Raw genomic sequence first — 25,127 nt, 5'->3', positions numbered from 1 at the left:
ACCCCACTTTTTTTTTTTTGGTACAAGATCTTTTATTCTTATGATCTTCTACCCCCATTATGTAGTCACATTTACGTACTGAAATAGATATGACAAAAATACATTTGATGTGATAGCCTAAAGCCCTGAAAACGCAATCTTTAGTTGGAATATTTGCAAAATGCGATTCATTCTGTAGGTCTGTGTAGACCATGACCTGCCCTGTACTTGCTTGCACGTGCTATCCTAAAGTAGGTGAATGTTTCACCACTGAAAGGATCCATGCAGTACTATAAAAATTACCCACCAGAGTTCAAAGATTTATTTTTTTTTTTTGAAGCCAGTCAAAATTTTATTAAATAAAGTATAAGCTTTCCTCACACATTAAGAATGAAGGAATTGTATTACCTTCATGCACTGTTATTCCACAGTTGTCACACTGGATTATTTCATCAGCATCCTCACTGTTATCTCCAAGACAAACGCAACAAATCAAAATATGGTCCATTTTCTGGGAACTCCAATTTTGGGACTTCTCAAGGATCAATGAATCCTAATTTTGAAAAATGAAGACAGATTATGACAGGAATTTCAATTTTAAATAAAACAAACAAAAGATGTGCTATTTGCTCAGTTTTCATTAAAAAAGAAAAAAAAGAAATCAAGAATAAAAGTTTCATATACTTTTTTTTGTTGCCATCAAAACATTTAAACATTTAATCTGTAAAACTAAGAGCTTGGAGAAAGGATGGATACAATCTGATCTTGATATACCTGGAGTTCTGTTTAGATCTAAAGCCCAGCGACGGGTCTTATTTTTTTGAATAAAATCATATATTTCACTTTAAGCTATCTTCTATAAACAGGAGCACACATAGACCCCTATGAAGCCATTTAAAAAGGAAAACAAAACAAAACAAACAAAAACACAGAACCACCAGGACAAAAAGTGACCTTCCATGTCCCAGTATTCAGAAAAGATGTTTCATTTTGTCAAAAATCAACAGATACAAAAATAAACTTCACACATATGTGATAAAATTTGAAAACAAACAGCTAAGCCTGCCAAGTCTTCATATATGTAAAATATAAATTACTGACTCTGTTGTTTTATTTTATTACACACATGTGTATGTCTCTATTCAAATCCTTATAACAACTTATTTTCTTCTGATTTTAAACAGGAGTAAGGATTTGCAGAGCGAGTCCATTGCTCTGGCTTGGCAGCCTTCAGTGTGTACTACACCACTTAAAAAGACTGAGTTTTGACAGGGAATTTCTCTGAGGAAACAGAAGTGTTTCACAAGCCAAACAAACTGTATGCAAGTTTTCATTCTTTCCACAATTTATTATTTATTATATTTAATACTATAAAACTATAAAATAGTTTATTTTTAGTGTAAGGTACACAGACTTCTGCAGTTTCCTGACTTCTATACATTTTCTTCTTTTCTATACTAAAAGCAACATTGAGCTTCGACTGTCTTCATTGGTGATATGAAGGCATACAGGGAAGTGTGAAACTAGGCATACTGGTGAAGCTGATCGGATCAGGATAAAGAAAACCAGTTTCTGAGCAGAGATTTCTGACCAGTTTCTGAGCGTCCATTTGAAATCTGAGAATATTCCGAAACCTCTGTGGTACCTTAAATAGGAAAAGAAAAAAAAAAAAGCTGGAAAGTTCCTTATCAAGCATATTTCTTTCTCCTCTCTCCTTATTTATGACTGAAAACATAGCACCAATATGCTTGCATACCCTAAGCAGTTAAAAATTACCATGAATGTTAACTGAGGTACACATTCTTCCTCAAGGATCTTAAATTTATCATAAAATAATTATGTAGATCAGTGTAGTCTCTCAATCTTATACAGTAAGCCTCCAAACAAAATTTTCAATGAATCATTGATGATGTCTCCTTGGTCTCTGTACTTTGGGTTTATCTAGGCACGTATTTGTGGATGGTGAGAGACATCTTTGCTTGATTTTAAAGCAAAATAAAGCGGTAAAATATCCTCACGACCTAAAGCTGGTCTCAAATAGTTCACCTTAAATAAAAGAGGTGGCTTGTTGTAATGTTTTTGATGTAGGAAAGCTCAAACACATACTTCTAACAGTTAAGAAAGGCTTTTGGCCACTTATTTGTTCGAAAAAAAGTAAGAAAAGATGACCTATTAAAAAAAAAAATCACATTCATATAGAGGTAAAAATGAAAGATTACACAACCATTCATAAGGTCGCACTTGTTTACAGGAAGGCCAGAATGGTGAAGACAAGGTCTTCCCTTATAGAGTTCAGGCTTAACAAGCATTTCTTTCAACATCCTCCTTTTAGGACAAAGCTGTGACACACCTGGAGGCAAGCAAGAAACTTGCACATTTTTTTCAAAAGAACAACAACAACAAAAAAAAAAAACACAGTGGCCCACCATTACTTATAACGTGCACACCTTGAGGATAGTCAACAATAAAAGGTGCTCCCTCACTCTGGCAGATAACTGTTCAGTAGCACAGGCTTGTTGGAAGCATACAGAAACCAGCTTTTTCTGACAATACCTTCAACTTAAACTGGTATTTGGCTTCACTAACTTAAGTTTAAAAAAATTTGCAACCTCTGCTGTCATAGAAGCCCAAGGTATGGTAATTACTAAAGCAAAACAAGTATTACTTTAAATGGAATTGCACTGTAAAAACAACACATCTGCAAACCTGGGCAAAAGAAAAGAAACAACCAGTGATGGATGGGCATCAAATGTAGAGCTAGGGTTAGGATCCACATTCGTAATGCTTTACATTACATGAAGACAGCCAACAGGTCAAACACAGAACAACTGAATAGCTTAATTTTCTACACAGACCTGTAGGGAGCAATCTGGAAGGCATGCTGTTCTGCCCTGTCCTGCCTTGCCCTATAGGTGACCCTACTTGCCTGAAGAACAGGAACCTTGAGGTCGAGGCAGGAACTCGAACCACCTGAACAGCGCCTGCACCCTACCCAAGTGAGAGAATGGATTTCATCTGAATCACTGTGTAATCCTCATTTCTGTGGTGGTAATGAAGAAAGCAAGTTTTTCAAGCTATATGCCTACCTACATATAAATTTCATGGAATCTTTACAATAAATAACCTCACTGGGAACAATTAAAAAAAAAAAAATCAGAAAAGCATCGTTTATCTACTAATGATGCTTAATTCTAGAAAAGCAAGCTCAGTTTGTCTGCCTGTGCTTCACAGAGTAGAAAAGCGCCTAGTTAGGTGCACATTAGGGAACTGGAAAAAATACCATATACCCACACCTCAAAATATTTTGCAACATGCAAGAAAATAAAATGAAAATCGCAAACAAAAAATAAAGGGAGTTGGTCAGTAAAAAATGGAAATACACATACTAAGGCCACTACTACAATGTTCAGAGTTAATTGCCTGAACATTCCTTCATGCAGTAATTATGCATTAAGACATCTGTTTTTCTAAGTACTTAGCTTCTGCAGCATAATGAGATTTCGCTTCTCTGCAAAACAGGACTTTTTTTTTCCACAAACCTTTTATTAGAAAATATAGTAGTGGAAAGTGCACTGTTAAAAATACAGTTGAATATTAATCTAAAAATTACAGTGCAGAGTCCAGTCTACAGACGCTATTACAAGACTTCTTGCTAGAAGGCCTTTTCACAAACAGTGCTCTGCTTTACATACACAGATTATCAATTATAAAATTATTATTTGAACTTCAAGTTTTCAAATTTTTATTTTTATCTTTTGATTAATATCCTAAATCCAAGGCAACAATGAATTCTGAGGACTATACATATTAAGAAGCTTCCCAAAAAACGCAGCCTAACAGCTCTCTGTATAACAGGCCTAATTTTCCAAGTCAATGGAAATTAAGGACATATTCATATATCCTTAAGAATCTATTTTTGTATCTCCATTCTGATATGGGAAACAACACTGTAAGGAAACAGCCTATCTCAGAACGATGACTTGAAGTTCTTGTCATTGGTATCCATAAAGCACGATCAGTTCCTGAGCTAGGGTATGAAAGACTTTTCCTCCTGCCAAAACCAGCTGTGAAGATGAAACCATTTCACAGGCCAAGTTAGCTGTTAACAATAGAGAAACATTTAGCTTCTACAGACTGCAAATGACAAATTAAGTGAAAATAGATACATAAATAAATAAAAAGTACTTCATACACACCAAGGTGGCATCTAAAATACATAATAAGCTAAATTTGCAAACATCCCCATTCATACTAATTTAAAAACAGTAGATGCCTATATACAACATAAAAAAAACACCTAGAATTATGGATTTTTTAAATCAGTTATTACTAGTAATTAAAACTGCACAGCTTGCTTGCAATCATATATTAATAAATATTATTTATAACATAACAAGGTATCTGGAACAGAGACTACTCATTCTTCAAAATATTCTTTTTAGTTCTCATTAAAATAAATATGAAATAAAACAGGCAGAACTTTAAATAGTGTCATATCATTATCATTTATCAAATGTTTCATTAACACTGCAATTATTTCCTGAAAATGAAATGTCGATTTTACAGTAATTCTTTTTACTCTGTTCAGGATTTTGCTATCGTAGGATATGAAATCAACCATCCTGACAAGCTAATATCTTAGTTTTTCCACAGGCACAACCTCTAAGGCAACTGTAATTGTGCATGGAAAAAAAAAAGTGTCATTATTAGACACAACATATAATTTTCAGATTCTACAGTTAGACATGTAATAATAATAGTCCCCAAATGCTTCTTAGCACTGTAAGAATTTACTTCACCTGTGTGCATTATAAACAAAACCAGCATAGATTATCATGATTATCCTATTTGATTTTAAAACCAACTGTGCGTATTTCTTTGGTTAGAATTCTTCTATCAGTGAACTTAGCACTCAGTCTTTGACATCTGTCACAAAGAAGGGCTAGGATAAAATAAATAACCTATTATTTAGCTATTTTAAGAACATGCGAGATGCTTTTAACTTTTATAATATTACAGATGTGGAACATTTAGGCGAACTATCTCACTGATACGTGCTGATTTGCATACCAGACCTCCTATTTACTTTAGAAGTAGCCCACCCATCCCCAAAGCCAAGAGAAGTCTGTCTATTGACTTTAGAGGCAATAGATTGGCCAAATGGTCCAAGGAAGTTTATTTAATAAGCAGTGAGTGCCTATTTAGCACAGTTTTGCTGCTTCATTAAACATAATTCAAGCCAATCAATTCAACTTTTCAAACTAACAGAATAGCACTGTGGAGTAGTTTCCATTTCTCAACAGATATATTATAGAAAGTTGGTTGCACTACCTCATTACTCTTGCTTTGTGAAAGAGCCAGGCTATCATTTGTCAGTTCCTCATCATCTGCATTATTTCTGTTAAGAACTTTACTCTTCTTCTTCTTGGATCCTCCATCGCTAGCTGTGCTGCTGTTATCTTCTTCATTACCTTCCTCATCATTGTCATCCTCATCACTCCCACTCCCATCATCTTCATCATCCTCATTATCTCCATCGCTCCCTTCTTTTCGCAGTGCATTTTTTCCTTTTTTTTTCTCAGGAGTAGGCCGCCAGTCATTGTCATCTTCACTGTCATAATCGTCCATATCATTTAGTTCTTCCATTGATACAAAATCCAGTAAAGGCCGGTTCCTGCGCAAATTCCATTTTTTGGGTTCACTTGTTTGCTCATCAGCCACAGCATCAGGTTCAGCTGCTTTCTCTTTTTCTTTCTTCTTTTTGGGCTTTTCTTCTTCATCTTCTTGCTCTTTCTTTTCAGTTTTAATTACCTCTTTGTCTGCTGTCGGCACCTCTTCTTCAGTGGAGCTCTTTGGCTGTTGCTCTTCTACTTTCTCTTCCGTTGGTTCCTCCTCCAAGATATTTTCTTCTGATTCAGTACAGGAACCTTCTCCACTGTCCTTTGATGCATCTTCACTCCCATGACCACTTCCTTCAGAATCTGTTGAGCACATGAAAATTTAAAAAATGTTCCAACACAAATGTACCCCCAAAAATAAAATGTGCTGAAGTTGTTAAACAAAAAAACGATGCATATTCCTCCCTCATAAGGTAGTCCACCTATTTTTTCAGTTGGAGTCCAAATACCGCTATTTCAAGTGGCATGTTGAGAATCTGTTAAACATGAGTGCATCTTAAGATGGAAAAAAAAGAGAGTAGAATTTATTAAATGAATGTTTAATGTTCCTCTGAACTGCAGCTCATACTAACAGTAAGAAGTAGCACAGAATAATTTCCATATGAATTCACATCTCAGTGAAAGAACGTTCAGATTTTAATTTTTGAGGTGTTTCCTAAATCTTAAAAATATTTGAAATAGCTATCCAACAGGAGAGACTTAAAATTTAAAAAAAAAAATAAATTAAGAAGTTTATATAACAAGTACTGCTTAATAATGTGGATAATCGTATCCCTTCATTTCTGGTACAGGTTTATTTTCTGGTTTGGGGGATTCTTTTAACTACAAATATTATTTCACTTATTAATCCCACATAAACTATGACTCATTCAGCACTGAAGCTGCACAACAATGCTTAAATTCTAACCTTATACAATTCAGATGATATTGTTCTGTGTTCAATCACTATCTCCATTAATTAATACTGGCCAATCTGTGCAACAGAAAGGAAGAGGATTCATACGCAGAACCCACAAAAATAAGGCAACCATCTGTACTGTAAAGAACATGTAAAAATTACTGGAAAGTATGCCAAGTCTTAAACTTGTTAAATTTTATCAAGATCATCCATCTTCCATCTTATATGCTACTACTTTTCATTCACAGCATTAGTTGCAGCATTACACAAAGAAAAAGTCAGAGAAGATTTTTAAAAAATTAAGTAAAAAATTAAGTTAAAAAATTAAAAAATTAAAAATAAAATTAAAAAAAGTTGCTTGATCCAATGGATCAAATGGGCAATGGCTACTGCTTTCAGTTTAAATTTTCAGAGCTATCATCAGCTTCCTGAGGTACTGTCAGATGTTATAAAATAGATGCAGAGAAGAAACATGTTGGTACTCAAACATTTTTTAAAAGTCCTTATTTACTTTACTTACCCCCCACACACACAAAGTTACACCAAGTATCAACAAGAGAGAATTTCTGTGCACATCCATCTCTTCATAAAGCCAAATAAAGAAACGGGGACAACGCACTAAGTTAAGTAAATTTTGTAAACATACTGCACACTTGAAACGTGCCCTTTATTTCCATCCCACGGTGCTCTTGTCTACAACTGAGCAGTAACTCAGTTGTTACATAGGTATGTTGGTTAATTTGGGGTTTTATGGGTATACCTGTATGTAGAAGTGTTAAGTATATGATGAAATTATATAATTTTCAACAGCAACAACAGAAAACACATCAGTGCTGCTACTACTGCTGCTCAGATTATTGTTATCAGGTGAATGATAGTCCCCTTGCAAGTTGCTAAAAGAATTTTCCTGTAAATGTTTTACCTTTTCGAGAGCCAGGAAAAGAAATGAACACAGTAACAGAAATTATTGTAGTCTTTTGCTCAAAGACTAATTCAGTGATTCCCCTGCACCTATAAGCCTTAATGGCAGTAATGGAAGCACAAGCATAATAACATAAGTTTCAAAACAGTAGAATACTCTTTAGGCATGCCTAAGAACTAAAACCAGTATTAACCAGATATGCAATCTAATATATGAGTTTTATATTACAATAGCTTTCTTTGGATCAGGAAAGTGTTCATGAGACCTAACAAATACAAGTATGTCAAAGTTAGACTGACTCTAGACATTTGATAAATGCTAAATGTAAGTTTGATGACAAAATTTATTTTTGTCTCTCATTTCACAGGATCTACTGTCAGTGTGCCAATACTTACCTCACTGTACGACTGGATAGAGCTTTGTCATGTTAAAATTAATTTCACCAGATTTTTATACTACTTTATTTCATATATATACATAAATACTAGACATTGCATACTTAAATATACTCCCCCAGTATAGTTCCAAGACAAATAATATAAGATTTTTTGATGCTTTACTTGTGCAGTTGCATTTCTAAATATGCTTGGATTTCTTGTGAATTTAAGCTTCTACTTCATTTTGGGGCATAATCTCGGTCTGGGGATCATTTCCTTCCAAAGAGCACTCCAAATTATCAACAGTGATTTTTTACATCAACACTATGGCACTAAGAACACTCCCTAGCTGCCATATGCCATGCAAACAATATAAAAACAGAACAAATAAACCCTGGTTTCATTCACTTCTCACCTCAAATTCTCATTGCCTTTGACTGCACATTATGGTTTGTATTTTTCTATCTGTAAGCATGTACATACCAGAGATACTTATACTAAGGGATATCCTTCTTCCATTTAAATGCATCCACTGTGATAGGTACTTCTCTAGAAAGCGCTGTTCTGCGATAACAGCTATTTTTGCAGCAGTTCTTCTGTCAGATGCACTTTCAGTTAGGAAGAAGCTGTAGTATACAATTTTCTCCTTGAAAGAAATTCTTAAAGAATGGCTCTTTCAAATTGGCAACCATATCATGTCATTCCCTATGGGACAGAAGTCAAGCTATTCTCAGCAAAAGATGGGGCCAGATACACTGTCAAACAGTGAAGAATATAGAGTTCCACTGAGAACAAAAATGAGAGATAGCAGTTGGGAAAGAGGCATCCCTTACTTCTGTACAACTTGTAGCTGTAGCTGTGTAGCTACTGCTGAGCACAGCAGCGGGTGGCAGTCATATCCAGAAGGGGTAACTGTGAGGAATTCTCCTGTACACAACATTTTGCTCCAGAATTAATGTTAGGAAAAGTATGATGAAGGTAAACAAAGGTGACACTAAACACCACTTCGCTGCTTTCAAATACATACTAAGCACAAGACTGAGGAAAGCTACTACATTACTGAAATCACTACAGCAGTTAAAAAAAAAAAACATCCATCAGAGCTTTTGTAGGGCCATTTAAAAAGCAACTAAACGCTCTACCCTATAATTTTTTTTTAAACATTCTAAGAAAATTCATGTATATGGAGAGCAGGGGCTAAATTATTACAGCACGTGACTACTCACAGAAGACTGATTCTTCAATGCAGTATTTAGTTTAACAAGCAGCTCTGTAAAAAGCCATTTTACTGATCGTTTAAGTGAAGTTTGAAGGATAAGCTAGTTCCAAGACATCAATCACTGACTCAATTTTGGTCTTCCCTCTTATGCTGGCAAAGCCTAACCAAATCCAGATAGCAGAAGAGAAGCAGCTGGCACTATGTGGAGGTATGATAGGATGCTTCACAGTACCTTCTTTTGGAGGGCAGTAACAACAACAAATATTGGCTATAGAAGAGGTTAATTCTTTGGGAGGTGAAAGCAGCTCAGTTACAATCACCCTGTTCAGCAGCCCCTTACCCTCTTTCTCCCAATCAGAAGACAGACAGCGAATCTTTTGATTATGTGAAATTCCCTGTTTATCTCTGCTAGAAGCCCATGTTACACATCACACAAACCCCCCTCACCCATGTTGCTTGCATCCTGACAGACAGGAAAAGTGCTGGATAAACTGCCTGGCCACAACAGCCTCTGCCCATAAAACTTTCTTTCTTAGAAGAACAGCTCCAAACTCACAGAATCTCCTTTGCACACGGGTAAGAGAAGCTGCATTTCCAACGTATTTGAACTAGAAATTGCAATTAATTTTAAATACCTTAAGGAAATGTTCAAACCAACTAGAAAGCTCTGATTTTAATAAGTAGATGTTAAAAGAAAAAAAAGGCAGGGAAACTTCAATGATACATGAAAAATACGAATTTTTAAATTGCCAAAGGCAATGTTATGTAAGTGGCAAATTTCTGATCACATTTGTCTATTAGACTAAAGCCATCAAGCTCCACTATGCTAAGACTGATTAGCACACAGCTGCATGGAAAGCAAGAATGGAAATGGCTTAACACTTCTCTTTGAACATAACTTCAAATAACAGAACCTAACGTCAGCTAGGTTTATGACACTGGCTTTCTGTACTATTTTGCAGAGTGAGATGATATGGTTACTGAAGTATTTAAACCTTGGTAGGCTATTGGCAATTCAATATTGTAATGCTGGCAATTAAAAAATCAGAACTGTTTGAAGGAACATAGTTATCATACAGAATAAAATCAAAGCTGATTAAGGTATTTCTGTTCTAAGGAGAGAATTTCACTTCTAAAACAAGACTTGAGAAAAAAAAAAATTGAACTGAACACAAATACTGGGCAGGCCAGGAAATGAAACTGATTACTCTTCTTTCAGAAAGTATTCAGTTTAATAGAAGAAAAAAGACAGAAAGACATAAATTAAAGTTATTTAGTAAGCAGTTTCCTCACTTCTACTTCTCAATTACATCACACTTCAGCAGACACCTACTCAAATTCTAAGTTTTCAAAACTTTATGTTCTCAAATGTGCATTGAGTCACTAAGAATTGCCTCAATTTACAATGCTGTAACATGGGTGGAATGGGTTACCCTACCTCCTGAACTCAATTGACATTTCCCAGTTTCAGAGCCTTCAACTGTTTTTACTGTTATAAAGCTTCTCTCATTTGGATGAAGTATTACATGTCCCATGCCTTCCCTCAGCAAACTCGCAGTCCTGAAGTAACCCACACAACTGGATTCCAGTACAACTTACTATGTAGTGAGCTTGGACATGTATTTTTCCCAGAAACGTCCACGAGCTCATGAGCTTTGCATCTTTTAAGAGGGATGTGACAGGTAGAAGACTAAGTCTCTGAGCTACTGTAACAAGTCTCCGCTCAAGAGACACTTGAAACACCCCATCCTCAATAAGCAGAGGTCACTGGATTGCTAGTGGACCATCCCACCAAGTTGGAGTTAATAAAGCTCAGAATGTTCTCCATGCACCATAAAAATGCACAAGAGATGGACATATACATGCACAATAAGAGGAGATGCAAGACAAAAGTAGAAATAGTGTAGCTAAGTAGAAGACCATGAGTCCAAGTAGGCATCCTGTCTCAGCACAGACTGAACAAGCAGAACACCACTGAACAGGTGAACAATGGCTCTCTAAGGGACATGCTGTAAAAGTAAGACACAAAATGTCACAGCACGGGAAAACAAAGAAAAACAATGTTATCCCATCATAAAACCCATCCAGCCCTGGCACTGAAACAAAACCCTGGATGGCTCTTAAATTACTCCTCTGCTGTCAGGAAACATATGGAAGAACAGAAATCTCAGCATTTCCAAAGAAAACGCGTGTTCAAAATGCCAGTCAGCCACCCCAAAGCACCTTCAAGTGGTAGACACCTGTACAGTAACAGATCTCACTTGGGATGAAGATAACCCAAAAGAACATAATGCCCATATTTTTCACCTCCACAGAGACAAAAAAGACATTGGCAATTCCATTCAGAACCACACACTAAGGTTGCAATGTCAAGTCTTCAAAAGACTTTAATAATTAAGTAAATTATCAAGTAATTGCACAATGATTAGCTCTTCAGTATTTCCTCTTACCTTCACTGTCTAGTGAAACATCCCACAAGTTCATTCTCAAAAACAAAACTGTTAGTTTCTTTATCAATATTTCACTAGTGTTTATCACTACTGCCTTTTGGTGCTCTGTAAACGTGCCTTTACATCAGAATATCCTTTACAGAAAAGCAGCAGTGGAATTTTTATTGTACTAATAGGAAACGAATTACAGAAAGATATTTGCAATATATTTCCAGATCAAGTCACTGCTTTTTCAAAATACCTAGTGTATTCATTTACATAGATTGTTACATGCTTTAAACAGAGCTCCTACTGGCCTCAATTACAGTAACAGTATGTGGCATTTGTGTAGGTCAGGTTCCATGATCAACATTAAAAAAAAAAAAAAAAGATATTTACACGCGCTTCTAAAATTTCAGTGTAGGAGATGTGTAGCAGAAATAGTGACAGAATTCAGCTCTTAGAGGCAGAATTTAACTATACTCTTCTTAGTTACACAAAGGAAGAGGCTCGGTCCTTACATTTACACATCATTCTTGACCAGGGACCAAGATATATAAATTTCTCTGCATCACTTCAGTTTTAGTGTATGAGCTGCTTGAAGTGACTGATTTCAGTGATGAAAGAAGGGGGAAATCCCTGCTTTGGAATCCTACTGGGAATTACCCTGCAACTATACACTGGTTTCTGACATCGCTGCTGCACTCAGTAAATTTAAAAACAAGACCAAACAAAACCAACAACAACAAAAATCACAAAGGATGTTCTAATTAATTCAAAAGCATAACTTCAAATAACTAGTCTTTATTGTGAATCATATTATTAAAAAACTTCAGTTGAGTACATTAGAGCACCATCATTTCAAGTCACACAGCGATATTCTCTGACTCCAATTGGACGTTGTTTTTCATTGATCTCACTTTAAGACTACATACAGCACTCCTATTAAGAAACAAAATTTTGAAGATGTTTATAAGTAAAGAAAATATACAGTACCTTAAAATAATGGCACTATTACTTTACTATGTAGAAACAGTGACAGAGAAGTTTTAAGAATTACTTAATTCAGTAATGCAAAGCCAACAGACCTGAAAACTATTTTCATTAAGTAAATTTGCAATAATATAACTGTTCTAAAATCAGTTTCCTTAAACAGATGTTACAATTTTTCTTTAGAGTAGAAAAGTCAATAATCACCTGTTGGCGTAACCTAAACCCAAAAGAAAATAAATTAACTACACTGTAAGTAAAGGGCATATCCCCTTCAGAATGTTTGTGGTGAAAATGGATGTTGGGTGATTAGAAATATTTTCTGTAATGAAAGAAAACTTTATGAAGGCATCAGGACTCTGAATACAGAAATTCAGAAATGATTATTCCTTCCTGTACTAAACACCAATCAAAATCGGTGTTCTCAAACCCTTACTGCATCACATATTCCCAGAAATATGAAAGAACAATGAACACACATAAAACTTTAAATGTTCAGGATTTAGCCCTCCTAGACTTGCACATTATCATCTACTACCACATATCACTTAACATCCTAAAGCTCATACATATGGATGCAACATAATCAGCAGGGAGTAAACAACTTCAGAACTATTTAAATTCAGTATTTAAATAGTCCTTGAACCTATAGGTGTCTTTTTTTTTTTAAATTTAAAAATTGCTACATATATCTGCATTTGTGAACCAAATAAAGATACATTGCAGAGCTGTGGAATTACCATACTTACAAAATCTTTCCGAGTCATGAGTAGACTTTATAGTCATTTTCAATGTAGAAAAACTTTCTTCTTTCTGTCACAGTTGTTTGTTTTTTTATTGATTTCCCTTAATAAACAAATTGCGCAATGAAATTCTGAATTCAAACAAATACTAAATATTGTACATATACAGACTCTGATTTGCAACAGGCTGTACAAGGAGAGATCTCTACCATCACTGAAAGAAGAAACCCTGACTGTAATGGAGAATTGCACATTATTCTTTGAAGGCTAAATTCCCCAGTGAGCAAAAGGAAAATCTGTTTTCTATCAGCAACAATCCAGAATACGTCTAGTACGGGTGCTTGCGTACGTACACACAAAATTTTTTTAAACATACATACATATTTTTAAGTGATTGATTTTATTTTTCATATAAAGGGACTTGTGTTTATATTTATATATGCAAATACATATATACATAAATATGCATACATATAAATAAAGTCCCTTTATGTCAGTACCTCTACCATCCAAATCTGAATGGATTAAATACAACCAAATTTAAGGTTTTTTATATGAACCTCATTTAAAATCAGCACAGGCATCCTATTTCAAACATACTGCAGCTATCCAAATAAATTGTATGACACAAAAGAACAACTTTTCATCCACTTTAAGAGTTTATACATTTAATAACTTCATATTAATACCTTCTCCAAACCCTCACAACTTCTTCCTTTCACAATGAAGAAAATCTTTGAATAAAGTGTAAAACTCTTCTGTTTCAAAAATCTTTTCACTTAATCTTATATTTTATTAAACAGAACATTAATTTTTCCTACGAGTATATCTAGGACCTGACGTGTCAAAACAAAGCTGTATGAGACATAAAACCACAAAAGAGTAACCAAAAAAAAACATTTTCTAATTAAAACTTGTTTTTTTCTCATTATATAGTTGTTTCCATGAAGTGTTACTCTATAAAGAGAACTCCCATTCAACTTCCTCAAAACGCAACTGAAGTTGAAACGCTCTCGAGGCTAGACAACTGTTCCCACATGTACATATGCATCCTAAAAGTCAAAGAGGTTATCAACTAAAAAAGTGTCCTCCGCATCCAGACAAAGTTGAGTCAGGAAGCTCTATTCATTACTTTTAGATAATGATTGATTATCTTTAATCACGTAACATATTGTTCTGGATTACGTGTTCATGTCCCATACTCCATTTCCAATTCTCCTTTCCCCTTTAAACCAGCCTATGCTACAACTCCAAAACAAGGATGTTTTCTTTAGTAAATAAAGGCCGCTTCCTTTTATGGCAACTTTTCATTACAGTGTAACTACTTAATAAGAAAAAAATAAAAATACTTAAAGCAAAATTTAAAAGGTAAATTAACCCCCAAAACTTTACATAGAATTGTTAAGATAACATCTTTCCCTTAAGCCACTGCAGCCTGCTTCTGCCAAACCAGCCAAGGAGAGTATGCCTAAGTTGGGGGGGGAAGGTGGGGAAGCATTAGTCTACACCGTAAAACTGATACAGGTGAAATGATCATTACGCTTTTCTTATGTTCATTAATAAGGAAGACCTTGCCAGATGATAAAATGTCTTTACGTGGAGATGGGGAATATCTCTGCAAGACAAATTCACATGAAAACATAAATCTGTGTCTCCAGTGCAGAAATGAAAAACTGAAGGTATTTGACAAGCTGTCATAATGCTGCCTTACATCTTATATATATATATATATATATATACACACACTATATGTCTTTGCTCATTTCCCTGAGCACATGCCAAAAAGCATCCTGTGTACAACTTATTCACAAGCATGGTCCTGCTCCTTCCCCCTTATTCCACTACCCCCCCCCCAACATACCTGAGTTTTATTCATTTAATTTTGGTATCTTTTTTATATTTTCAGTTTCTGTGGCAATTCACTGCAGATACAGGAATCTGCATACACAGAAAAGACTGCAGAACAAAAACACTCAGAGGCAAGCATTTCCTTCTGGTATGAAATGTTTCTGTAGAGCAGACACCCAAAGTTTGTCTATTATAATAGACACCTGAACAGATCATCATTCTACCTAAGATGTTCACTTGCTGAGTGGAGTTAACCTTAAGAAATTAGGTGGGTTCTTCAGTCCAGAAGAAATTATTGCCCAGGCTAAATCAACGCAAAATGGCTTTAGGGCAGTTACTCCAATACTAAAAGTGAACGGTTTAAAGTTATCATTAGGCTGAAGAAATGAAAAGCAATACACTTCGCTAAGAGAGTCAACACAGAAGATGCTCAAATGCTTCTGCCAAAACGTGTTTGTTAATGTTGTTTTCTGTTGAGAAAAAAACTATTTGCAACTGAAGTAGTGTACAGATCCCTCGTTTAATCAGTTGTTTCATATCTGCAGCATGAAAATTTCCTGTTATGCACCTGAATCAGTTCAAGCGAGTCCAAGCCCCAATAGTTCACTAGCCCCATCCCATCTCCCGTATGTTAAATGAGCAACCACACACCAAAAGCCAAGAAAATTCTGAAGCGAGCAGACAAACAAACATATTTACCTGAAGCATCTCCAACTTTAAAGTCACTGTCATCAGAGCTATCATAATCTAAAGCCTCCAGCAGCGAAGCCGCCAAAGGCTTCACCTGCCTCCTCTTCGAGCTGCGGTCCACTGCGGGGAAAAAAAAGCAGAGTGTTGCTGTTAGCTGGCACAACGCACGGCACCGGGCTCACACGGGACGAGCCGGGGGCAGCCCCCCGGCACCCCACACCGCACCACGGGCAGCCGGGGGCGACCCCCAGCCCCCCGCCCGCTCGGCTGCCGGCACCAGGCTCCAAGGGGAGGTCTCCGGCCCCGCGGCCCGGCACCCCTGGGAAGGGGCGGCCAGAGCCGCCGGGCCCCACTTACTGAAGGCGGCGCCGCTGCCTCGACCCCTCGGGCACGGAGCCGCCGAGCCCGGCCCGGCCGCAGACAATGGCCCGGCGCCGACCCGGATGCGCACCCGCGCCCGCCCGCCCGCCCGCCTCTCTGCCTGCCGCCGGCACGGCGCATGCGCGGCCTCGCCGCGGTTGCGCGCAGCGAGGTGAAGCCGAGAGGGGCGGTGGTGCCCGCAGTCTGCCCGGCGGGCGGCCACGCCTGTGGGGGTACGGGGAGACCCCGCAGTCAGGCCGTGATGCCGGGTGCCATGTTGTTATGGGCATTCACCCTCAGAGCCTCGTGGAGTGGGAAAATGAGTTCAAAAAATAAACATAACTCCCCCCAAAACACCTTGCTCGGTTCCCCCGTGTGGAGATGAGGCAGTGTAAGGCTGCTTTTGTTACAGAGCTGTGCTCGGAGCTGGGTTCCCTCTGGGATGGATGCACGCGTTGTGTTCGCACCCTCACTCTTGCACTCCTGGCAACTGAAGTAGGGTTTGTAAAGTGCACAGCCCGAGCTGAGAGCCTGTGCTGCATCCGCAACGGCTCTGCCCGCATCCCCCACGGATGTTTCTCCAGGCCAACAGTCTCCTCGCTATTGCAAAGTACAAATAAGCACATGCATAGTGTGTTGTTATAAATGAAGTCTCATCTCAATCTGAATTTAGTAATATTTATAAAAAATATTTATAAAAGGTATAAAAGGCAAGTGAACAGCGCTGGGTGTGCAGGGAGTCTATGCGCCACCAACACACACACATGAACATCAAACATTCTAAATATACAGAACATTGCTTTTACATACTAAACCCGAGTATGCCTATACAATCAGAAAAGGTAACAAACAATCCTGTAAATTCCATGACTTACTAAACTCGAGTACACCTATACATGTGTACAATCACAAAAGGTAACAAACAATCCTTTAAGGTCCATGACTTAACAGCCTCCATTTTCCATTCCTTTTCTTGATTACAAACAAGTCTCCATTTTCCATTCCTTTTGAGCAATATGTCGTGCTTTAAGTTGTCAAGCAACTCGGCCTTCGAGCTTTATGTATCCCGTTCTTCCCGGATTGAAGAAAAGCATATCCATCTCCTTTTCAAGGCCAATAGGCCTGGGTCAAAAGGCACATCCAGGTCACTAGGGAGCGAAACAGCAAAGGCCTTCGACAGTAGTAGCAGTGGAGGGGCCGATGGCGTAGCAGTCGGATCAGTAAACAAGCCCGCAGCTCCCTTGCTATCCGACAAACCACACGTTTCTGACGGTGGTCCCACATGGCTCTTTAAGGCCTCAGAGACTTCTCGCCAGATGCCGAGCAATCCCACTGCAACCTTGTCGTTTTTAGTTGCAGAGTCCCACACCTTGTCCTCAATTTGGTCCCATATTTCAGGCTCATAAACTGATTGTTAATAAGGAGAATAAGCTGTAAGGTTACCAGGACAGTCTTTTGTTTCCAAGGACGTATGATTCCCCATAATGCGCAGCTGCTTACCAGCGAGGGGCAGTTGTGTGCGCGGGTCCGCTTCTCTCAGTTTGAGCTTCTCTCCAGCTCCGGTGTGCCCATTTCCAACAACTTTCTGCACGACCTTCTCTGAGCGGTTTGCTGAGTTTGACGAACCTATCTTCAAGAGGCAATCAATGTGCCTGTTCCCGTCATGGTCTCCGTTCTGCTAGCCCGTTCCTTTTCATTCCTTCTTTTTGCTTCTTTATTGATGACATAACTTCATTATATCATGTTGCTTTTTTTTTATCTTGAGGACAGGCTCCACTTTTATACCCTTCTCCCCACAGCAATTCTTTTCAAAACAACTTTTCATTGGTCAAACAACTTTGCATATAACAGCAGCAAACACCCAGAAACTTCCATGCCGTAAGGGCTGGAGAACAAGCAACCCGAGACTGCATGGAGTCTCCTAAATCACCCTTTTTTGTTCCCTCTAAACTCTTTTACATTCCTGATGGCCTCATCGTTAAGAGTCTAATGTTATCATTAACCACGGGGCTTTCCGAACCCCATGGCCACACTCCATCTCCCCATCTTTATTAACCCCATCTCCCCCTTCTTTATTAGTATCAACCATTTTGTCGACACGAATTACCACTCCACAGGTGTATTAGTCTTTTTTTACTTACGTACACCATACTGATGACTGGTTAGTCTATGAAGTCTTTTTCTGCTTTCAGAAATTTAAAATACTTTAAATATGTATATTTTTTTTGATTTTGAGTACAGTGGAAGGAAAAAAAAAAAATCCAAAGGAAAATGTTTTCTCTGTGTCCTTTCTGTAACTGAGTTTCCTACTTTTTTTAAACACATTACCGCATCATTACTTGATGTGTTCACACCTGTTTCCTCCACTGGTACTTTGGCTACATAGCCTGAGTGCACCATGAACACCTTTCCTGTTCATGTTCTGCCAGCCCTACCTAAATTAACTATCTACCCATGCAGTCTAGTGTTTCCTGCTTCCCTGTTCCCTTAGGACCTGTGTCTTAGATTTGCATGCCCAGAGTGTTGTTTGTTTGTTTGTTTTTCCTTTAACTGGCATCCCCATCCTACTTCAGACAAAATTCCACTCTTAACATGACACATGGGGGGCTCAGCTCCCTTCATTCACACTCTGCAGCTCCATGCTCAAACACGCAGCAGCAAGTTCTGCACAATCTCCTGCTTGCCAAGGTGACAAGCCCCTGATCCTGTCATGTACATGGTAGCTGGTGGGACAACTCAGAAGGACTGCAGGTGGAGAAATTTTAGATTCTTTTACATGCAAAAGTAGAATTGACAAGATTCTTTTACATGCAAAAGATGATTGACCTGAGTGATCAGTTAAAGTCAAAGGTGAGTGTGAGCAGCTGCCAAAAGGAAAACGGGAAGCGGTCAGTCCAAAATTTTTCCCTTCCTCCCCCCTTGGATGCATCCTTAAAAATCGGTCTAAATTTGGTGGTGACTTTATGACAAAGGGTAAAATGAGGAAATATTGTAATCAGGTGTGGCCTCAATATAAACTGAACAATTGGGAAAAATGGCTAAAAAATAGATCTTTGAATTATAATACCATGTTGCAATAGATGTTATTTTGCCAGCAGGAAAAAAAATGTCACAAGTTGATGTATGTTAAAGCTTTAATGTCATTCTATCAGGATCTGAAAAGTCACGCTGAGTGCATATTGTGGGAAGATATTATGCTATGCCCTGAAAAGAAATGAGGGAAAGGGAAAAATAAACCCCCTAAAATTTATGCAGATCTAGAACAAGAAGAGGTTCAGTTATTGGTACCTTTGGCACCACCACCATATAATCCAGGGGAGAATTAAAATGTTTCTCCTGCTTCCAAAGCTTCTGAAGGGACATCAGAGGCCTCTCCTGAGGCATGGATTTCTGAGGCTCCTGTGGGGACATCACAGGCCTCTCCTGAGGCTCAGGCTTCCACTACCTCTGTGCGGACATCAGAAGCCTCTCCCGAGGCACAGAGTGATTCCAATTTTAGCCCCATAGCACATCACACACAACAGAAGACGAGGCCTGTTATCCAGGCTCCACTAATTAAGGCGGTGGGACCACAGGGAAAACCTGGTTTTGTTCATGTTCCGTTTACAACATCAGATTTGTTAAATTGGAAACAATGCACTGGATTTTATAGGGATAATCCAGCAGCAGTGAACCAGTTGTTAAGAGACTATTATGATTACTCACAACCCCAACTGGGGGGGATATGCAAGCTTTATTAAGCATCTTTTTTACTGCAGAGGAAAAGACAATGGTTTTAGAAAAAGCTCAGGAAGAGATGAGGCAGAGGCACCCACGAGGAGAGGCAGAAGAATTAGTACTGATTAAGAAAGATTCTTAGTGGGACCCAAATACCAGCAGGGGTCAGCAATTGATAGAACAATATCGACAATTAATCCTGTATGGGATTCAACATGGGATACCAAAACCAAAAAAACTCTCTAAATTATATGAGGTCCGTCAGGGCCTGGATGCAAGCCTGTATGCTTTTTTTTGAACACCTCTGTCAAGCAGCCAGAAGGTGGATGGATCTAGACCTGGAGGACAAAAAAAAAAATAAAATAGGAAAATGCTTCTTGTCCTGTTTATACAGCAGTCAACCCCAGACATTAGGAAGAAGCTGCAGAAGGTAGAGGGGCGTGCAGGAATGTCAGTCTCACAGATGACTGAAATAGCCTATAAGGTTTACAAGAACTGAAAAGCAAAGAGAGAGAGGAAAAAGATGGAATTAGAGGCATTGCTTTTTGCAGCAGCTATAGTAGGCAGACAGGGAGGTTATGGGAGAGAAAGAGGTAGAAGTAGAGGTGAAAGAGGAGAATTTGCAGGAAGGCGAGGGCAAGAGCAGGCAACAGAAGCACAGAAGACCTCTCACTTGAGCCCCAATCAGTGTGCGCTCTGCAGGAAGGAGAGGCACTGGAAGAGGGAATGTCCACTGCGAGGGAAAATGCAAGCAGACAGTGAGGAAAGAGAGTGTGCTTTGGTTATGCTGGAGGACTCAAACTGATGAGAACCAGGGGATGAATCTCCAGTTTCCCCAGCAAATCTCCTGGTTCCACCGAAGCTGGGGGGAGAAATAATTAATTTCCTTCTGGATACCAGAGCAACTCGTTTGGTAGTAATAAACTGCAAAGGACCTTTAAGTAAAGTAAAAATCCTGATCATCAGGGTGACTGGGAAGCAGACTTTGAGACCCTTTTTACAACCCATGGACTGTGAGATTGAAGGGAAGGTTTCAACGCACCAATTTTTATATATGCTTACATGTCCCTTCCCTTTGTTGGGAAGAGATTTACTGTGCAAAATACATATGCAGGTAACCTTCTCTACAATCAGAATAAAGGTTAAAATCCCTCCTGAAAACAAATGGAAGGCCCAAATTTTTTTTTATTGACAAAAACAAAGACAGAGGAAAGCCAGCAAGTCCCTCAAGAGGTGTTAAACACAGTATCTTCTTTCGTATGGGCAGGAAAACAGCCTGGGAGAGCAAAAAATGCACTCCCAGTTCAGACTAGGTTAAAAGCAGGAGCTGTACCCATACGAGTATCACAATATCCAGTTAGCCTTACAGCAAGGAAGAGGCTGGAGCTGCTAACAGACAGTTTCCTATTTTACAGGCTAATCCATGAATGCCAATCTAGTTTCAACACCCTAATACTACCACTAAAGAAACCAAATAGCAGTGAGCATAGGTTTCTGCAAGATTTGTGAGCCATAAACAAAACAACTGAAGACATCCAGCCAGCGATGACAAACCCTTATACCCTCCTAACAACACTATCCAAAAGAGACTCTTTACAGTATTGGATCTTAAAGATGCCTTCTTTTATATACCACTGGAGCCAGACAGTCAGACTATATTAATAAGTAATTAATAAGAAGTAATCCCTTGTTTTGGAATACCCTTGTTTTGAACTCTCCTCAGACAATGAACATCACGGTACATCAAAAGTGGCTCAAGGAATATTGAGAGCATTACATTGGGTGGGATTTATATACTGCTTGGAGACCACAGTCAAGCAGACAAGTAGAAAGAATGAATCAAATGCTGAAAAGGCAGTTAACTGAAATTTGCCAGAAAGCTCAACTGAAATGGCCAGAGGCAATACCAATAGCTTTGTTGAGAGTCAGGATAGCCCCCAGAGACAGGGAAAAAGTCCATTTGAGACGTTATATGGCAAATCATACCCTGTAAATTAATTGGTAACATAAGGGAGTCAAATGCATGTAAGGGGGAAGCTTGGGTAAGAATGTTTGCTGTCTTTGTCTGCCATGTTGTACTCTCCTCACAGATTTGTACAGGAGTGACTACCGGTTCCATTGGATGTTCTGGTGTATGGACATGAGGTGCTGATCAGAACATGGAAAGACGAGTCTCTAAAGGAAAAGTGGAAAGGACCTTACACTGTTTTGCTCCACACCCACACTACAATCAAAGTGGAAGGGGTCAAATCATGGATTCATTACATCCACATAAAAGCAGAACCACCAGAAGAAAAGGGAGACACACCACCAGAAGAAGGAGCACAAAAAAAATCATGGCAAGCTAAACCAACTGAGGACTTGAACCTGCCATTTAGTAAGACAAAATTATCTTTATTATAGTTATATTTTCCTCAACAGGACTGAGCTACAGTTCCAATCCTTGGACACAGAATTCAGTTATCTTTGAATTTAACCTGTTCTGCAAATATATCATCTTGTTGTTTGTCTACCCACTTACCTGTCTTAGCAAATGAGGGAACTCCCCTCTGTGCTATACCACTCACAGTGAACTAGACAGACATGTAGCAGTTAGCAAACTGCAGCAATGCTAATATCTCCTCTCTATCAGTTTCCCTCTGTCCCTGTGTATCCTATTGAATGGGAAAGTCTGTCATGTATAGTCTCAATTAATAGGACAAATAGGAAGGGTGCTACCCAGGGATTGTATGCAAGTTCCTGGAATCTGACCAAACAACGTAGAACTATTATTACAGATGAAGCTATCAATTACACTGTCATAAAAAATATGGAAATAGAATCATAGAATCATTGAATCATAGAATGGCCTTGGTTGGAAGTGACCTCAAAGATCACCTAGTTCCAACCTCCCTGCCATGGGCAGGGATGCTACCCACTAGATGCTCAGGGCTTCATCTAACCCATCTAAATAGAAGCAGGCCTATTGGCCTCCATTGGTGGATAGCCCCAGGAAGAGTATATGGGCTATGTGGCCATTGGCACATAAAGCACTTCCCCCTGGACGGTATGGGACCTGTGTCCTGGAATCCTTAGTTCCAGATGTTAGACTACATAAACATTCAGATATAAGGGGATGGCTAAGATCAGAGGGTAGCTTTATGTTGCCTTGGGAAAAACAATACATTTATAATCTCCTTTCAGACAGATATACCTGGTTTCATGCTTTGTAGAGGGCTTTAATCTCCTCATTGGGAATAACAAAAATTGAGAGGGCAATAACAAATATTTCTGCAACACCAGAAATTATAAGCAATGCAATCACTGATGCTCTCAGTCAAATACAAGCAGAAATAAAACAGGTATCTCAAATAGCCTTGGAAAATCATCTTGCCTTAGACACACTACTGGCAGCTCAAGGAGGCATCTGTGCTGTGATAAACCGCAGCTGCTGTGTCTATGTAAATGAGAAGAAGCAAATTCAAACAGATATTAACCGAATCTGGCAAGCATCCCATTTGTTTCAACAAGTGTCTCAGGATGCAGCCTTTAACAGTGGACTAGATTTCTCCTGGTTTGTGTCATGGTTGCCAAACTTAGGGTGGTTAAAACAACTGTTTTTCATATTAAATGTAGTTATTGTAGTCATATGTAGCTGTGCCTTGCAATGCATGCCTGGATGTCTGTGTAGTGCCTCGTTTAACTGACCTAAGCAGGTGATGTTAGCAAGACAAGATATAGATAATATAAGAGTGCTTCTTAAAATTGGCAGAAATGGACAAGAGTGATGTGGTGAGAACTATGAAGCCTTAAAATGAGTTTCATAGTCTCAAAGGGAGGAAACCATAGTCCAGAGCTGAAGAAACCAAGGAGGCAGGCAGCCTTGAGCTAGCAAAAGCAAAGGAGATAAGGGATGAAAGCAAGAAAGCAAGGAGGAGAACAGCTGAAGAAAGATTCCAGGCTGACCCATAGTACCCTTTTGTTCATTAAAGGTCATTAGCATATTAAAAATCACACCCATGAAAAGGGAACTGTAGGGAAATGAGGGATTTGGTCACCCCCCTGCTTCTGGCCCCATGCTCAACAGGAGATAAGCTGGGCAAGAGAGGATATGAACTAGAACAACCTATCAGAAGGAGCCAGAGGGAGAGTTTCATAAATTAACTGGGTATAAATAATGGTGCTGCAAGTCAGAGGTGTGCTTGCTTTGCAAAAGATTGCCAAGCACCCTATTCTGCAGAATTAATTAATTAATTAATAGACCTTCATGTGGATTCCAACTCTGTGTGCTTACTGACAAGGTGCACTGGGCGCGAAGCTACGCTAACACTGGGTTTATTCCAGTTGCTACCTACACAAGTCTAGGTGATGAAGAAGTTGATGGCTGCTTGCCCCTGCTCTTCATCAGCCTCTCACTGTGTCAGACCTTGCCTTCCTCCTTCCTTCCTCATCCCTCCTTCTAACCTACGACTTGAGCCCTCCCTTCTGCCTTTCCTCAACAACCATCCCCATTTACTCTTTCCTATCCCAAATCTTTCTTTCTGTTCTTCCTTCTCTCTTTTTTTTTCCTCCATAGGAATATTCACACTTATTTTTATTTCTGGAAATTGAATTTTGAACATGCACATGTTCTTTGTTGTCTTCTGTAGTCAGTTTTAATAATTCAACCTCATTCCTCGACAGAAAAAAAATAATAATAATAATAATAATAATAGAAGTACAAGAACTGTAAAGTATTTAAAATTAATTTACTGTTTCCCGAAACTCCTAAGACTACTTAAATAGGAATTAGCAACATATTCTCCTAATTCGATAATTAGAAGTAAATAAAACATATAGCACAGGAAAAAAAATAGAAAAAAGTTTATTTGTGATACCATTCTTTGGAAATTTCTGGCTATTAAATCATCTATTAAAAGATGAGTCCTCCTTAGTAGGTTTTAACCTCCTTTAGTAGATTCAGAATATTTCAAATAACAGAGAAAGAAGGAAGAGCTCATGCTCCAAATGAAAGAAGCCTTCAGAGAGAATGTCTGATCCTTGTATTCCTGCAAGGCAGGAATCTCAGCCTCAGGAATCTTTGTCAATCTCAGCAGATAATCAAGGATATTGAAATGTGCAGCTGCCTTCCTGGTTCAAGAAATGAGGTGTTAATGGCACACTGCTGGGAGCCGGGCACTATACTTCCATTGCTATACCCATTAAGTAGATGGTAAGTGTTGTCAGTTTAGCACCTTGTGCTCATACACACACACACAAAATATCTTAACAGGTAATTTTAGAGTAAAATTATGACAA

The 25,127-nt window shown here is 38.5% G+C and overlaps 1 protein-coding gene across 6 annotated transcripts in view; it reads right to left on the bottom strand.

The window, feature by feature from the left end:
- The window catches only part of PHF14 (PHD finger protein 14), a gene marked incomplete at its 3' end in the record, with an annotated part of 165,152 nt that extends 148,915 nt beyond the window's left edge, over positions 1-16,237 (bottom strand). For all 6 annotated transcript variants that reach the window (XM_084282777.1, XM_084282778.1, XM_084282779.1 and 3 more), the window contains exons 1-4: positions 16,131-16,237; positions 15,783-15,893; positions 5,311-5,960; positions 388-532 (exon numbers count right to left, since the gene is read on the bottom strand). In XM_084282777.1, coding sequence (XP_084138903.1) covers positions 388-532; positions 5,311-5,960; positions 15,783-15,893; position 16,131 — 907 coding nt within the window. In that variant the 5' untranslated portion in view covers positions 16,132-16,237. The remainder of the gene's footprint in view (positions 1-387; positions 533-5,310; positions 5,961-15,782; positions 15,894-16,130) is intronic.
- Between the last annotated feature and the right edge of the window lie 8,890 nt (positions 16,238-25,127).

This window comes from Netta rufina (assembly GCF_964035555.1).
Source record: "Netta rufina genome assembly, chromosome: 2".
In the NCBI taxonomy this organism is placed as follows: domain Eukaryota; kingdom Metazoa; phylum Chordata; class Aves; order Anseriformes; family Anatidae; genus Netta; species Netta rufina.
Note: the sequence above shows the minus strand (reverse complement) of the source record. Positions and strands in the feature narration are given on the sequence as shown.